At 46.1% G+C, this 16,910-nt stretch overlaps 1 protein-coding gene across 1 annotated transcript in view; it reads right to left on the reverse strand.

Moving 5' to 3' along the window:
- Positions 1 to 12,228: 12,228 nt before the first annotated feature.
- The window catches only part of WDR73 (WD repeat domain 73), a 12,162-nt gene continuing 7,480 nt past the window's right edge, over positions 12,229 to 16,910 (reverse strand). The window contains exons 6-8 of the mRNA XM_007470573.1: positions 14,260 to 14,424; positions 13,570 to 13,926; positions 12,229 to 12,461 (exon numbers count right to left, since the gene is read on the reverse strand). Coding sequence (XP_007470635.1) covers positions 12,229 to 12,461; positions 13,570 to 13,926; positions 14,260 to 14,424 — 755 coding nt within the window. The remainder of the gene's footprint in view (positions 12,462 to 13,569; positions 13,927 to 14,259; positions 14,425 to 16,910) is intronic.

Raw genomic sequence — 16,910 nt, forward strand, 5'->3', positions numbered from 1 at the left:
TTCCCTACATCCCCTGTCTTAGATTTACATGGAGTTACTCGAGAGGAAAGCATTCTATTGGGTTATTTGGAGGAGGGAAGAGGAGGAAAGATCAATGCTAAAGGTTGACTTTCTAAACCATACCCTACTCTCCCTCCAACATATTAGGTTGAACCATGGGAGAATGACATTTTTGGTCTATAAAACTAGCGATTTCATGATTCAACCGAAGTAGAATTTTTGCATGGTTGAATTACTCCAAACTGCCAGCAGGGCTGCTGCAGAGCTTTAAAGCTCATACCGTATCCTAAAAATGTGAGACTGGGTCTAGAAGATCATGAACCAGGGTAATAAAGTGGGTAAAGTCTTTTCTGTTTGTAATTATGTCCAGAGCAATAACTAGGAACCATGGCATTGATTAAGAAGACTCCTGGGGCTTCCCTGGTGGCGCAGTGCTTGAGAGTCCGCCTGCCGATGCAGGAGACGCGGGTTCGTGCCCCGTTTCGGGAGGATCCCACATGCCGCGGAGCGGCTGGGCCCGTGAGCCATGGCCGCTGAGCCTGCGCGTCCGGAGCCTGTGCTCCGCAAATGGGAGAGGCCACAACAGTGAGAGGCCCGCATAACGCAAGAAAAAAAACACCTGCCTCTGACAAGCTCACTCACTAGTTCCCGTCTGTGCTCAGGTGTCCAGGTCCTACAGGGGAGGCCAAGTGCAGGTCAACAGGTTCTGGAGATTTGGGCATCTCTCTGGGAGCAGAGTCCCTGGAGGGCCTCTGACATACACAGCAAATGGTGCTTGGAAATAAATGGAACACAGTTTTTCCCTCTTAAAATAATTTCCTTGTGTGTTTGATTTTAAAGTATTTTCCCACAACTTTCCAGAAACCCATCAATTATAAAACAAAGCACAATCTACACATAGTACAATTTTATCTAAGTAGATTTATAAAGTATGATTATGAAGTAATTAGTCTTTCTTTAAAAAAACATAAAAGAACTTATCTAAGTATCTGTCAAAAGTAGTCATTTTGATGCACTGTGGACTTTATATGTTGTTGCCATTGTTGAAGACATCCTTTGGGTTTTCCTTTAAGAACTGTCTTCAAGCCACCTTAGAAATCCTCGTGTCCGTGTATCTCCAGCACACAGAGATACACGTGGGGAAGGCTTGATAAACACCGACGGAAAAGACAGTTTGCTTATTGTCTAGCCTGATCACCTCCCTTATCCACCAGAGGTGACTCTGCCCAGTATCTCCTTTCCAAAAAGGGATTGACATCCCTTCAAAGCATGTCAATCTGCTGCCATCAAGGAGACTTTTCAAAGAGCCTGTTGTGGAAGATGGTTTTTCCAGGTATCCCTGGGAGTTCCCTGGTGGTCCAGTGGTTAGGACTCCACGCTGCCACCGCAGGGGGCATGGGTTCAGTCCCTGGTTGGGGAACTAAGATCCTGCAAGCTGTGCAGCATGGCCAAACAAACAACAACAACAAAGGTATCCCAGAAATCTGAGCTTAGAGTTTTTTGTATAGCCAGGAAATAAATCTGATATGGAATATTTTCAATAATTTCACTCTTTTCAATGAGAAAGTCTTCACTCAGGTGGAAATTCATCATACTAAAACCTAGTGTAGCTCTGAATTATAAAAATACTTTGGAAGTAACCAGATTTCCTTTTAGAAAATTTGCCATCATACTTTGAAATGATCCAGAAGATTCAAATATAATATCTATACAATTTCATCTCACATGTGTTTTTCCCCTTAGCAAAATAAGGGAAAGTTGAGCTGGAGATTGTAGATATTTTGTATGTATTTTGCCATCCTTAGAGCAATGTGACATGTTGCTTTAAGTAACGTTTGCTGTTAGTACTCCTACGTGGAGTACTTACAACAGTGAGTCAAGTGTGGGTTAGTAGTCGCGTGGAGATGTTTCCCAGTGAACCAAATGTAATATGATGATTTTTACAGTGTCCTAATTTTTTATTTGAAACTGTAGCCATCCATTCTCTTGCTCAAAAGTGTTTTGATTTACCTTTTTGCCTGCCACTGTGCTCGGCATGAGCTAAGCTCTGGAGGCTCTTATTTTTAACTCAATTCAAACACATAATTATGGCTTTAAAGTATCTGAACCAGACTAGCAGGGTGGCTTTTGGAAGCTATTTACTTGAAAAGCCCTCAAGAAAAAAACAATAAAAGTTATAACTGGGGATGCATGAAATTCACTTATTATAAAAGTTGCAGTAGGTGACACAAATTATACATTGCCAAATTTTTATCGAAGAAACTCATAGCAAAAATACCTGTCCTTATTCTCATTTACAGATAGCAAGAAACACCGGAGTTGGGTCTCAGGGCACTGATCCTGCTTAGCCAAAGCTGATGCAAAATATTAACCCATCAAATAAATGAATTCTAAGTGAATCCTGTGAGTGGAATGGTCAAAGGGAGAGACATTTTAATCAAATTTATTATGAGACTCTAAGCCCCAGGGCAGAGACTTGTGTGAGACTGATGTCTCCAAAGAGTATAATAAGCCACATGGGACTTGCAGACACCACTGTCTGGTGAGCATGACCCAGGCCTCCCAGCTGACTCAGCCCAGGGCAGGGGGCTCCCACTCGCCTGCTTGGATAACTTTGCACCACCCTCAGAGAACATGACCTTCTCCCTTCACTTCTCTTCAACACAGCTATAATCAGTCCTCCAGTCAAGAACGCAGAGTGAATATTCTAGTAGGAGCCAAGTTTTCTGACATTTCTTGTGTGTCAGGCCTCTAACCACCTTATTGCAGGGACTCATTTACCCATTTCAGCCACTTCATGAGGTGCTACTATGATTAGGCCCATTTTACAGAGGGGTAAACTGAACACAGAGCTGGGACTTGGGCCCTGAGCTGTCTGACTCCCAACCGTGCAAACTGTTGGTAGCTATAGTGTATATGGGGTTGGGCTGTGAGGTCAGTACATAAGGAATGATTGTGTATGGTCAAAGTTAGTCTGTGGACTCCCTTCCATAGCCCATTAGGGAAGGGCAGCCTCTCTCAGGCCTGTGAGGTGCTTGAATGCTGAAAGCCCATAGGACAAAGGCGCAGCCAGAGGAGGGCTGGAGGGGGGCCAGGCCTTCTAAAGCATGGAGCCCTGGCAACCACTTTTTAAAAACTGTGGTAAAATAAACATAACGTAAAATTTACCCTTTTAACCATTTTTAAGTGTGCAATTCAGGGGCATTAAGTACAGTTGCACTTTTGTGCAACTATCACCATTATCCAAGAGCTTTTTTGTGCAACTATCACCATTATCCAGAGCTTTTTTATCATCCCAAACTGAAACTCTGTACCCATTAAACAGGAACTCCCCATGCCCACCTCCCCCAGCACCTGGCAACCACCATTCTGTTTTCTGTCTCTATGAACTGGCCTATTTTAGGTTCCCCATGTAAGTGGAATCACATATTTGTCCTTTTGGGTCTGGCTTAGTTCATGGCATCCATTTTGCCCAAGTCTAAGGGTGGCACTGGGCAGAGAAGATCTAAACCACTCATTGGCTGGCTACACTGAAATGAATCCAGAAAAGCAGATGAGCTATACAGGCAGGCTGCCGCAGGTGTGAGCGCTGTATCACGTGCCCTCGCTCTTCCTGCCTGGAGGAGGCCTACACCCCCTCTTCCAGGCCATGGCCGCGGCCACCTGCCCTCTCACTCTGAATCCTTGAGGGACTCCCAGCTCAGCGCCTGGGCACAGCACGCAGGGCCAATGCTGACCAGCTACGGCCCATTTTCTCAGCTGCAGTTCCAACTTCCTTTGCTCCTCAGCCTGGGGCTATTCCTTTTCCCACTTCTGTCCTTTCCTTTGCTGTTTCCTCTGCCTGGAACACCCTACCCTCTCCTTGGCCAGAAGGAAAGATGCAACCCAAGTATCACCTTCCCTGATCACAGCTGGTCTCTAGCCAAGCGGAGGCGGATACTCAGCCCTCTGTGCTCCTAGAACACACGACCCCTTCCCTCTATGGGTGTTCCCCCCAAATCCCCCACCAGTGGGACTATATTTCTATATCTCTGTATCTCCTATCCCAGCATCCAGCATGGTGTTCAATGCACAGCAATGCTCAGTAAATGCTAGTTGAGAGAATTAGAACCTATAGCATCACCTCCTTCTCCCACGGCTGTGGGAACACCTGCTTCCCTCCCTAACCTCCAGTGATTCGACTCGTTCACAATAACCAGTCACGGAGATCACGTGTGGGAGGGGCGATTCATGTTTCCTTCATTCATTCAAACTGTGCTGTGCTCTCTCTGTCTCCCTGTCTCAGCCTGCCAGTTTCTTTCTCACCTCTGCCTTTCTCCACAGGTGTCTCAGTCTCCGAGGTGTGGCCTCTTCCACAGACCCTTGTTCCTGCTCCCCAGAAACCCAGCCCCGCCCACGCGGAGCCGACCCTGGCCCTGACTCCACTCTCCCTGGTGAACTGGAGTTCTGTGTTATGTAGTTCAAATTCTCTGAGCGAAGTTCAGATTGGCTCATCCTAGTGAAAGGATTTGGGTCCCTGGGTCACACGTCCCTCCCTGGGCCAAGCCGCTGTGGCCGGGCGGGGGTGGCTGACTCACACTTTCAGAGGACCTGGAAGAGTGGGAGGCAGTTCCAGAGAAGGGCCTGGGCTGAGGCCCTAAAGAGCCTTTAAAAGTATCCCTTGCTCCCCTGGACACGCCTCAACATGCCTCCTCCTCTGGCCTGGTGACGCCCTTCTCACCTTGATACATTCTGTTCTGGAACACATCCTCCTGAGCACACATATGCAAGAGCTGCCCCAAATCGAATTACTCACCTTCTCTACGTTGCTATTTGCAGGGTTTCTTGCTTGCTCCTCTTTCATCCTCTCTAAATAGCTGCTTGGTCTCTCTTGTATCGTTGAGCTTTTGTGAGGCCAAAACAGTTCCTAAACTTTCTCTGCCGTCCATGCTGCTAAGTCTTCTGTCCCACTGCCAGAGTGGATCCTGTGCTGATGTCAACGTGAATCACTTATTTTCTTTCGGTCCCTTAAGGGGTTCTCTGGGGCATCTTCCTAGAATTGCTGAGAGAACCCCAGGAGTTCCTCCCTGTGGAATATGTCCGTTCTCAAAGAAGCATTCTGGCAGTTGGAGGTGGGGATTTGTGCTTGTCATAAAAATTGGGGACACACCTGGTGTGCGGTGACGGGGGCCACGTAGATGCAATGCAATTGTGGAAGCAGTCCTGCACGAGGGTCCTGCCGGGCATCCTTGGAGGGCGGTGATCCTCAGCCTGGTCCACAGACTTGCAGCGTGGGCATCACCGGGAGCTCATCTGAAGTGCAAATTCTCCAGCCCCACCCTCAAACTTGAGGTGGCTTTTTAATGTGGTGACTTGGCTGGGCGGAACACATGCTCCAGAATTCACTCCCCTATGTGTTTCCGGGTAGAGTGGGCCACGAGAGACGTTTCTGAGTGAGATGTGGTGGGTGGAAGGGAAGCTGCAGCCGTTCTGGTTTTACGCTCGGGCGATGGGGCAGGTGCAGCTGTGACTCACCGGTCAATGTGGATTATTTGCCTGCAGCTGCTCCACCTTCCCGTGACCTTCCTTAAGCTTCTCCCACCCCTAGGCCGGGGGCGTGTTTAGCTCAGTGATGAATCGTGCAGGTGACCTGCATCAAGACTGGAGACAGCGAGAGTTGACAGGTTCCAGCTGGTCCTTGCCCTCCCCTTCCTGCCTGCCCTGTGGGCCCCAAGCTCCAGCAGCAGATGGACGGGAAGACAGCAGCCTTACAGAGACTGTGGGCCCAGCTCCCACAGGTACTGTGTGTGTGTGTGTGTGTGTGTGTGTGTGTGTGTGTGAAATAACTCCTATTGGTCTGCTTCTCTCACAACACCCTGGATAACATTCCTACTGATCAGAAACTCTGGGAATGGAGCCCAGCAGTTTGTGTTTTAACCAGTCCCCTAGGTGATTCTTATGCATATTACAGTTTGAGAACCACTGATGTAGGGGAAAACCTTTTTACAATTATGTGTGCCTAGAGCCTAACTTTTTTTCCTCTGTTTTTTAATATTTTATTTTATTTTATTTTTATACAGCAGGTTCTTATTAGTCATCAGTTTTATGCACATCAGTGTATACATGTCAATCCCAATTGCCCAATTCGTCACGTCACCCCCCGATCAGAAACTCTGGGAATGGAGCCCAGCAGTTTGTGTTTTAACCAGTCCCCTAGGTGATTCTTATGCATATTACAGTTTGAGAACCACTGATGTAGGGGAAAACCTTTTTACAATTATGTGTGCCTAGAGCCTAACTTTTTTTCCTCTGTTTTTTAATATTTTATTTTATTTTATTTTTATACAGCAGGTTCTTATTAGTCATCAGTTTTATGCACATCAGTGTATACATGTCAATCCCAATTGCCCAATTCGTCACACCACCCCCACCCCCTGCCGCTTTCTCTGCTTGGTGTCCATACGTTTGTTCTCTGTCTCAATTTCTGCCCTGCAAACCAGTTCATCTGTACCATTTTTCTGAACCTAACTTTTTACAAATACACAAGGAAAGTTTTGCACAGCTTTAATACACCTGAATTTCCCAGAAACTCAACTACTGAGTAAAACTAGAGAAAACAAGTACTTTCTTTTGTTTAGAACTTTCCAAAGAGTTGTTCACCAATTCAGAAAAATCATGTTCTTGACTCTTGGGTGTTAGTCACAAATGCAGCACACCAGTCTGGGTGTATAATCATGGCTGTCCTGCTCTTGATGATTTTACTACATACATGCAAGCATCTGATTACCTCATTGTGTGAAAGAATGAGCATTTATATTGAAATATGGAATCTTTTGTATTTTATTCCCTTATATTTTATAGTGATTTTGATATTAGGTTTGTAAACAATCAATATGCCCTGTAAAATTTTATTTCAGGATAGTAAAGGGGTGTTTAAAATATTGGTTATATACCATACAACCCAGCAATCCCACTACTGGGCATATACCCTGAGAAAACCATAATTCAAAAAGAGTCATGTACCACAATGTTCATTGCAGCTCTATTTACAATAGCCAGGACATGGAAGCAATCTAAGTGTCCATTGACGGGATGAATGGATAAAGAAGATGTGGCACATATATACAATGGAATATAACTCAGTCATAAAAATAAACGAAATTGAGTTATTTGTAGTGAGGTGGATGGACCAAGAGTCTGTCATACAGATTGAAGTAAGTCAGAAAGAGAAAAACAAATACCATATGCTAACACATATATATGGAATCTAAAAAAAAAAAAAAAAAGGGTCATGAAGAACCTAGGGGCAGGACAGGAATAAAGACGCAGACATACTAGAGAATGGACTTGAGGACATGGGGAGGGGGAAGGGTAAGCTGGGATGAAGTGAGAGAGTGGCATGGACATATATACACTACCAAATGTAAAACTGATAGCTAGTGGGAAGCAGCCACATAGCACAGGGAGATCAACTCGGTGCTTTGTGACCACCTAGAGGGGTGGGATAGGGAGGGTCATATATATATATATATATATATATATATATATATATATATGTATAGCTGATTCATTTTGTGAATAAAACAGAAACTAACACACCATTGTAAAGCAGTTATACTCCAATAAAGATGTTAAAAAAAAAAGTGTTTTTGGGCTTCCCTGGTGGCGCAGTGGTTGAGAGTCCGCCTGCCGATGCAGCGGACACGGGTTTGTGCCCCGGTCCGGGAAGATCCCACATGCCGCGGAGTTGCTGGGCCCGTGAGCCATGGCTGCTGGGCCTGCGCGTCCGGAGCCTGTGCTCTGCAGCGGGAGAGGCCACAACAGTGAGAGGCCCGCGTAACACACACACAAAAAAAAGTGTTTTCACCAAAATCTTAATATAGTGTGTCTATGGAGAATAAACAATAAAAATGTTTCTGGTTTGTAATCATAACAAAAAAAACCCAGAATGAAGCCGTTTATTTCCAATACATTAAAAGCTATTTGTGTATCCTTTCTTTCTAGTCTTTTTGTAGCTTGTGTCTGTTTCTAATAACCTATGCCTGTTAGGCTATTTTATTTAAAATTATACTATCTTTTGGAATTCCATTAAAATGAGTACATTTCTCCCCATTGGAAAAAAAAAATATTGGTTATAAAAGGACTGTTGTGGAGTATAGTGTTGAGGCCACTGTCTAGTGTGAAAACCTGAGCTTGAGAGAGTGTGGTGTTGTGTTTGAGCATAGTTTCTTGGCCAAGTTTTGTTACTAGGATTACAGTACCTTCATAAAATGAGTTTTTATATTTTTTTATGTGAAATAGTCTCTATAGCATGGGAATTTTGTTCTTTCAAAGTTTGAAAAAAAATTATTTACAAAATTGTCCCCCCCAATATTCTTTTGAGTAGTTTTTTTCTTTCTTATTGGATAATTCAGATTTTCTACTAAAAAAAGAAATTTATAAAAATCAATGTATATTTTCAAGAAAATTAACTGTTTATCTTGAGATTTTCAAATTAATATTGTGCACACTATATTCTCTTATAATTCTTGTTCTCTAGATTTGTTGTGATATCCTTGTTCTATTTTCTTTATTCATTTTATTCCTTTTTCTTGCTTGAGGAGGTTTGGCTGTGGTGCCAGTCATTTGCCTGTTTGTCCTCAGATCCATACCAGGCCCGTACCCTGCTTGCTGCATTTCCCAGGCTCCCTTGCTGACAAGCTCATGCCAGGTTTGGTCCATGGCACAGGCAGGATGTTGGAGGGCGGAAGGAGAGAAGCCTGGGGACTTCTTTCTCTGTACTTCCTGTAGTCTAGCTGTTTGCAGTCTCAGATCCTGCCACGGCCCCAGCCACTGCCAGGCAAGATCATTGTGCTCAGTTCCCACTGCGAGGCCCCATTCCTGGGCTCTGGGCAACACACCCACCACCTCCTTTAGGGCCTCACCTTCCCTTGCATCCTCTTTCAGATACCACATAATGAAATTCCCTCCACTGAATTATCTGGTGTGGATTCAGTCTTCCTGGCTGGACCATGACTGACTGATGTATCAGTATTTTTCAGAAAAGTAGCTTTTCTTCTTTTATTTTTTTAAAGTTTTTATTTATTTATTTTTTTAATTTGGCTGCGTTGGGTCTTTGTTGCTGCGCATGGGCTTTCTCTAGTTGTGGCGAGCGGGGGCTACTCTTTGTTGCTGCTTGTGGGCTTCTCATTGTGGTGGCTTCTCTTGCTGCAGAGCACGGGCTCTAGAACGTGGGCTTCAGTAGTTGTGGCTCACGGGCTTAGTTGCTCCAACAGCATATGGGATCTTCCCGGACTAGGGCTCGAACCCGCATCCCCTGCATCATCGGCAGGCGGATTCTTAACCACTGCACCACCAGCGAAGTCTAGAAAAGCAGCTTTTCAATTCATGTATCAATTCTACTATTTTCTAAATTATTCATCTCTTTTACTTGGTGAAATAATATAGTTTAGCCAGTGCTATGCTGGTAATCCAACTCTCTTGAAAAAAAAAAAATCCCTGATTTGTCATATAGGTTTCCTCTTCTATCTGAAAGCAGAGCGTTCCTGTGAAGCTTAAGCCGAAATGGCGCACAGCAAAGAAGAAATTACCTTTTTCTGGAAATGAATCTATAGAATCAGTTCTCATGGGGCGATGGAGAGGAAGAAAAGGATTATAAAGAAGACTCCAGACAATGGTAAGAAGGATCACATCTTGAGTCTGAAATTGTTTAATTACATCTCTCCAAAATGTAATGCTCGGGCTTCCCTGGTGGCGCAGTGGTTGAGAATCCGCCTGCTGATGCAGGAGACACGGGTTCGTGCCCTGGTACGGGAAGATCCCACATGCCGCAGAACGGCTGGGCCCGTGAGCCATGGCCACTGAGCCTGCGCGTCCGGAGCCTGTGCTCCGCAATGGGAGAGGCCACAATAGTGAGCGGCCCGCATACAGCAAAAAAAAAAAAAAAAAAAATGTAATGCTCATTCATTACATTTGTTAAATTAATTTTAAAAAATCATTTCATTGGAAAATTAGGTTTTTCTTACTTCAGAATAATTCCTAAATTCTATGGGCTAAATTATACCCCCTCCCACCCCCCAAACCCCCAATGTAACTGTATTTGGAGATAGAGCTTTTAAGAGGTAATTAAGGTTAAGTGATGTCATAAGGGTGAGGCTCTAACCTGAAAGGACTGGTGTCATAAGAAGAGGAACAGAGACCAGAGCTTTCTCTGCATGAGCACAGAGAAGAGGTCATGTGAGTACACAGCAAGATGGTGGCCACCTACAAGCCAAGAGAAGAGGCCTCAGGATGAAACCCACCTAGCCAGCACCTTGATATTGGACTTCCCAGCCTCCAGAACTGTGAGAAGTAAATCTCTGTTGTTTAAGACCCCAGTCTGTGGCATTTTGGTATAGGAGCCCAGCTGAAGAATACACCAAGTAGGCCCAACTGAAAGCCAAAAAACCAGAGCCCACAACAGTCAGTTTGTTTAGGGTGATGAAAAGTTTTGGAAATAGTGGTGCTGGTCATGCAACATTGTGAATGTAATTAATGCCACTGAGTTGTACACTTAAAAATGGGGAAAATGGCAAATTGTTAGATATATTTTACCATAATCTTTAAAAACTAATAAAGTAGTATACCAAAACCCATTAAATTGTACATTTTAAATGGTTGAATTGTATGGTATGTGAATTATATCTCAATAAAGCTATTTTTAAAAAATATCAGAGCCCAAACTGACTAGTAATCACATAATTTCAACAAGAAAATTGCTGAAAATCCTTTAACAAATGTGACAGTGAGGAATCACATGCAGGTACACTTTCATATTTGCTACAGGCCACCAAAAAGAAATGTCTTTTGGGCCTACTCCCCTGGGGGGCAGGGGCTGGAAAGCATCACCCTGAAGGCCGTGTTCCAGTGAGAACCGCCCGAGAGGAGGGTGGCCAGTCTGCCTGAACGCCAGCTGCAGATGGTACTGATGAGAATGCCTAGCTCCCCACCCTGGCTTACCACCTTTAAAAACAGCTGCCCCCAAACTTTTAAATATGTGAAGAGTCTCAACTTCACACATAAGAGAAATGCAGACTAAAAGTACAAATAATGATTTTTCATTTATCAGACTGGAAAAGATCAAAAAGCCACTAAGGAGAGTGGTGGTGAGGTAAGAGAATCAGACTGATCATCATCGTTGCCGTCATAAAGTCACACAATCTCTATGGAGGGCACTTTGACAGTATTTATAAAGTTGAAAATGCTCACATCCTCTGCCTTATCAGTTTTATTCTTAGAAATGTATTCTACAGACATATTGTTCATAGACACAAAAGTTGTACACACTACTTGTAATTTAAAAGGATTAGAAAATTTTAATTGCCACATAACAGAAGCCTGGATATATAAATTATGGTTCAACTGAACAATGGTACATCATTACAACTGGGATAAACTAAGCTGCTCCTCTGTACCTTCTGAATTGTGTACCATGTAACCTCTATCAGCTGTTCAAGGCAAAAATGTTTTAAAATTTGGCAATTTAGTAGATAAAAATGGCATAATCTTATTTTAATTGCTATTTCCTTAATTGCTACTGGGGCTGACTTTTATCATGATTATCTGTCACTATATATTTTCACTTCTGTAGAAAAGTTCACAAAACCTGTTTATATTCGTTGGCTCTTCAGATTCCATGATATTGTGAATGCAGACAGGGGTAAAACACTGCCATTTTACACTTGGGGGAAATGGGACTCCCAGATCTAAGAGTAGCTACCAAATCTTTATTGTGCCATGCATCCTACCAGTTATTATTATTTTTTAAAATTATTTATTTGGTTGTGCTGGGTCTTAGTTGCAGCAGGTGGGCTCCTTAGTTGTGGCTCACATGAGCCTTAGTTGCAGCACATGGGCTCCTTAGTTGCAGCAGGCGGGCTCCTTAGTTGCGGCAGGCGGGCTCCTTAGTTGTGGCATGCGAACTCTTAGGTGCAGCATGCATGTGGGATCTAGTTCCCTGACCAGGGATCGAACCCGGGCCCCCTGCATTGGGAGTGCGGTGTCTTAACCACTGTGCCACCAGGGAAGTCCCCTTACCAGTTACTTTTAAATATGTTACTTCTAACTTTCCCAACAGTCCTGCCAGGTAGTTATTACCAGTCTCATTCTACAAATAAAGAAACTGGGACTGAGAGGCTGGTTAACTTGCCCACGGCCACTCAGCTGGTAACAGGGCTCTGTGGTCATTTGAATCCTGAATCAATATCCTTGCTACACAGCATGGAGGTCCACCCAGTCCCATACGTGCAGAGAGGCATCACTTGCTGCGGACAACAAAGTCCTCGGTTTGCAGGGGTGCCAGGTGTGGGTGGTGACCAGTGGAGCAGTGTCCATCCCATTGCCGTCTAGGAAGATGTGACCTTTGTGAGTGAAGAGAGGTTCTACTTGGCGCCCTATTCCATCCCAAGACATGACATCATAGACCTGGACCGTCCCATCAAAACCTGAGGAAGAACAAGAAAAGCGAGCATTGACGCTGAATCTCTGAATGCTCTACGGAACCAAACCAGGCTAGAGGATGAGGAATCAAATAGCCACAAGATACTTAAAGGCCAACTGAGGGAATTCCTTGGCGGTACAGTGGTTTGGACTCTGCGCTTTCACTGCTGAGGGCGCGGGTTCTATCCCTGGTCGGGGAACTAAGATCCCACAAGCTGCGCGGTGCAGCCAAAAAAATAAATAAATAAAATTAAAGGCCAACTGAAGGGCATGTAACATCTGCCGTCAATGTTGGCGGCTGATGACTCCACGGAGCATATAACAATAAGCATCTGTTGTCTATCTATCACGTGCCAGGCCCAAGGCTAACCTTGAATTCTCTCTTTTAAACCTCACAACTGTATGAAGTAGGTACTATTATTTTCCCCAATAAACGGAGGCTTTAGAGACTTTTCAAACCTCTTCCACTTGCCCCCGATTCTAATCCCTCCACATGTGAGTCCCTCTCAGCAGATGGCCTTGTCTCCTACTTGATGGGGGAAAGAGAAGCCTTTAGAGAGAACTACCCAAGCCTGGTTCTGCTCTTCTGCTCTTTCTGGATCCTGCCATGACCAATGACCCTCTCCTGCCCTCTCAACTATTCTTTCAACCTCTCCCCCCATCAGAGGATCCTTCCATTGGCTTTCAGATACCTCATTACACACCCTCATTCAACTAGATACTGCCGGGCCAGACCTAGGAGCCTGCTGACCTAGCTAGCTTGCTGTAGTTCTAAAGCGAGTAGACTGAGCGGCACCGCTGAGACCCTATCGCCTCTCCCTGGTGCAGCCCGTGGCTGTCCTAGTGTCTTACCATCCGCAGCCTCTCCACCAATCTCAGAACTGAATTCCTGCTGTGACAGGAAAGGCCTGCTACCAACGTGGGGAAGTCTGGTAGCCAGGATGTGGAAGGGCCAACACTAAAGAAACTGGAGAGCTAATCTGGAGCTTTTCTGTGAGCAACTTTAACTTCTGGGGCCAGATTTACTACGGGACTACAGGCTCCTTCCTGAGCACCCAAGAGTCCCTGGAAGAGAGAGATCAAGTGACAGACACAAAATCCTCTCAGCAGTACCTGAAATGGCCAAGCAGTTGTCCAGGCCTGGAGCCCAAGTCACTCGCAGCAGCTCTGGGTCAGGGCTAGGCGTGGACACTGGGCACTGGACCAAGCTCACCGGCTGGCAGAGATCCCGGGGGTCAAGAAGGCAGAGCTGTCCGTCCGAGCCAAGGCTGGCAATGCTGGGCCCAGGGCCCCGGCCAGCTTCTGCACACCACCTCCCTCCAGTGGACCCAGAGCTGGGCCTGAGGTTCTCTGACGGGGTCCACTTCTGGCGGGTGTCGACAAGCCCCAGGCGGCCCGAGGTGCAGCAGAAGGCAAAGGTGTCTGTGTCCAGGACCTGCAGGCTACTCAGCAACTCGTCGTCACTGACACCTGGACGGCGGGGTGAGAGGAGAAAAGTGGCTGCAGTCAGATGGGTCCAGCGGTTTGGCGCCGTTGGCTGGTCCAAGCCCCTTCCTCTGGGCAGCTCCCCACCAGCCCCCGGCCGAGCGAACCACGTCCCGCCACCTTCTCATCTCACACGGTCCACCCGGCTGGTTGGGTGCCAGTCCTGGGACTGCCTTCCCCAGCCCCAGAACAGGGGCCCCCGAGGCCTGGCCTTGCCTCTCACTCATCTCATTTCCCCAGCAGCTGGCACACAGGGTTGGATTCGGTGTCCAGAGTGGCTGGGTGGGGCTGGGAGGAGCCAGCAAGGGGCTGCGGTACCTGAGCTGTACGTGGTCTTCTGTGATTCCAGATCCACCACCTTCAGACTGCTGAGCCTGGTCCCGTGGAGGACTCCGGGCGCTGCCGACGAGAAGATGGCCACCCTGGGCCAGAGATGCCCCTCCTTCTCGTGCACATCAATGGTGCTGACAGCCTTAATGACATCTGGGGGAAGATGGAAGTGGCTGAAGTCCAGAATGTTAATGCAGGTTTGAAACATTCCATGGTGAAGGCCTGCCAGAAGGTCAGGAGAGACAGGGGCTTACGGCTGGCGAGAGAGGACGTGGAGACATCATCACTGTGCGCTGTGTTTACTTTTTGGAAACTGTCAGAAGCACTGTAGTTTCTCTATAATTTGTCTTATGAACTGTTTCGCAAATGGGAGATAATGAATCACAGCAGCCATCTCAAAACCTCCCAAGCAGTTCTGGCTTTTTATAGTTTTGCGGAGAACAAATAAAAGAAGAGAAAAGGAAAGAACACGCCGACGATGTTGTTTACACCTTAACTGAAAATAACAGGAACGGAGTTCATGAAGTAATATTATGTCTTCAAAAACATGTCCCATGACCTCAAGCAATTGGCCGAATCCTAACAGGTCAAGGCTGTAACACAGATGTCTTTGTCTTCAAACATAAACAGGGCAAGAAAGTCCACATCTTTTTTACACTGAACGTGAAAAAGATATACTTGCCCTCAGGTTAAATCAAATTTTAGCTTTGTTCACCTCAGTCTGCTTCGACAGCAGACAGGTTCCCATCTCTGCATTCTCCATTTATAACATAGTTCAGAACAAGTAGTTTGCTGTACAAACTACTTAAAGGGAGATGCATATTTTCCATTTTATATTTTCTTGCTCCAAGAGGGAGCTCACTGTTTGGTTTCACATTCTCTGAAGAAAATGGAGATCTATGTATTTTTAAATTCTAGAGGATAGGTAAGAGGATGAGGAAGGGATGGATGAGAGAAGGAACACTAACGCGGCTTATCAAGCGAGCACGTGGCAGTCAGTTCCCTGGAGACAGTTCACATACAAGGAGTCACAGAAGGTGCGGCCAGGCTGGGCTAGGATGCAGAGGCCCCTTGGGTCCTGCTCCCCAAGCCACAGACTCTCAGTGCACTTTGTCTAGACTTGCTGAACATAACTGCTCTACCCTAGGAGCCGCGGAGGTCGGAGCAGACACAACAGCTGAGCCTCAGGACCGTGTGTCTCCGGGGAGTGCCAGTGAGGCTGCGATTCAAACCAGCCCAGCACAGCTTGCCTCACTCCCCCGGGCCCCACTTAAGCGGCTCCCTCTTCCCTTTCCAAAGATTGAGGAGCCTGGAACAGATTCCCCAGGACCTGCTGCTCTGAGCCAGGGCTGGTTCTCAGGTGTGATTTGTCCCCTGACAGCGGGGAAGGAGGAGGTCAAGGGACAGCCTGCAAAGACCTATTTCAAAGATGCCGTAGAAAACAAAGGCTTCAGAGCTCCTGACTGTAGAGTTGTGCTCCGCAGTTACAACAGGAAAGCAATGCAGGTTCCTCCTCATCCTCTCTCTTGTCAGTGTTAAAATGCCCCCTTTAGGAAATCCACACCAACTAGCCAAATGAAAATAAAAACTACTACAAAATCAAAGCAAAAGATGCAGTGAGGCACCTCCAAGAACTGGGCAATAAAAGAAAGGCGGCTGTCTGAAGATTAAACCAACAGAACGGGTCGGAGCTGCAGTGGGCACACTCCTTAAGGAGTCAGAATGGCTCCAGACCTGCAGTACTGAGCTAATGTATTATCACGTCGAAAGGAAAAGTGGTGGCCATGAGAGGGGGCTGTTCAGCCACAATGGCAAAGAAAATGCTGGGGCCTGTTCACGGCAGAGAGAGCCACTCCAGACTGAAGTTAACTTCAAAGTAGAGGCTGCGGGAGACATTCAGCTGAGGCTGTTAGGTATGTCTTCACCTAAAGACCTTCTCAGTGGACTCCTCAGCCCCAGAGCTGAGAGGAGAGGCCACAGGCCCTCCCTCCAGGGGCCTGGAGAGCCAAGCCTTCACAAGTTCTATACCCTCTGCCTAAGAGAGCTTATGAAAACACCATTTGGAAGCCTCGGAGCTGATTCCTCTTGTTATGGTTATGTTTACCATGCAGGCTTTGACTAGGTTAGGTCTTCTATAGGAAAAGAATAAGGATCTGGAATATTTCACTTTTAGGGACACTTATTTTTTCATTATGAACTAATAAATCTGCGCTCTGGTTTATACAGCAGTCCTGTGAGTCTGGTGAGCGCGTCTGCCCCTAATAACAGATTAGATTTGTTCGGGGTGTGCTGACAGAATCAGGTTTCTGACATACCAAAGCTGTGGGTCAAACCTGGACCTTGGAAAATTCACCAAGATAATGCTACATTTTTAGGCGTCTAGGAAAACAGCTGGCCAGCCTTCCCCAGATTCTGGAATATTCTGCACTAATATCCAGGGGAAGGTAAGTAACTATCTGATTTCCTACTCTCATATGAGTGTCAGAGCAAGTCTCCTTGGGCCTAGCTCTCCTGGGCCTGGGGCTACAGGTTCTATATGGCACCTGTTACCCCAGGCACTGTCAGGACAAAAGAGCTCCAAGGTGCCCCCCCTCATCTTTAAACCATTGCTGCCCCACAGAGCCTATTTTTAGGGAAAG

The sequence above is a fragment of the Lipotes vexillifer genome, unplaced genomic scaffold (assembly GCF_000442215.2).
Source record: "Lipotes vexillifer unplaced genomic scaffold, Lipotes_vexillifer_v1.1 scaffold412, whole genome shotgun sequence".
NCBI lineage: Eukaryota > Metazoa > Chordata > Mammalia > Artiodactyla > Lipotidae > Lipotes > Lipotes vexillifer.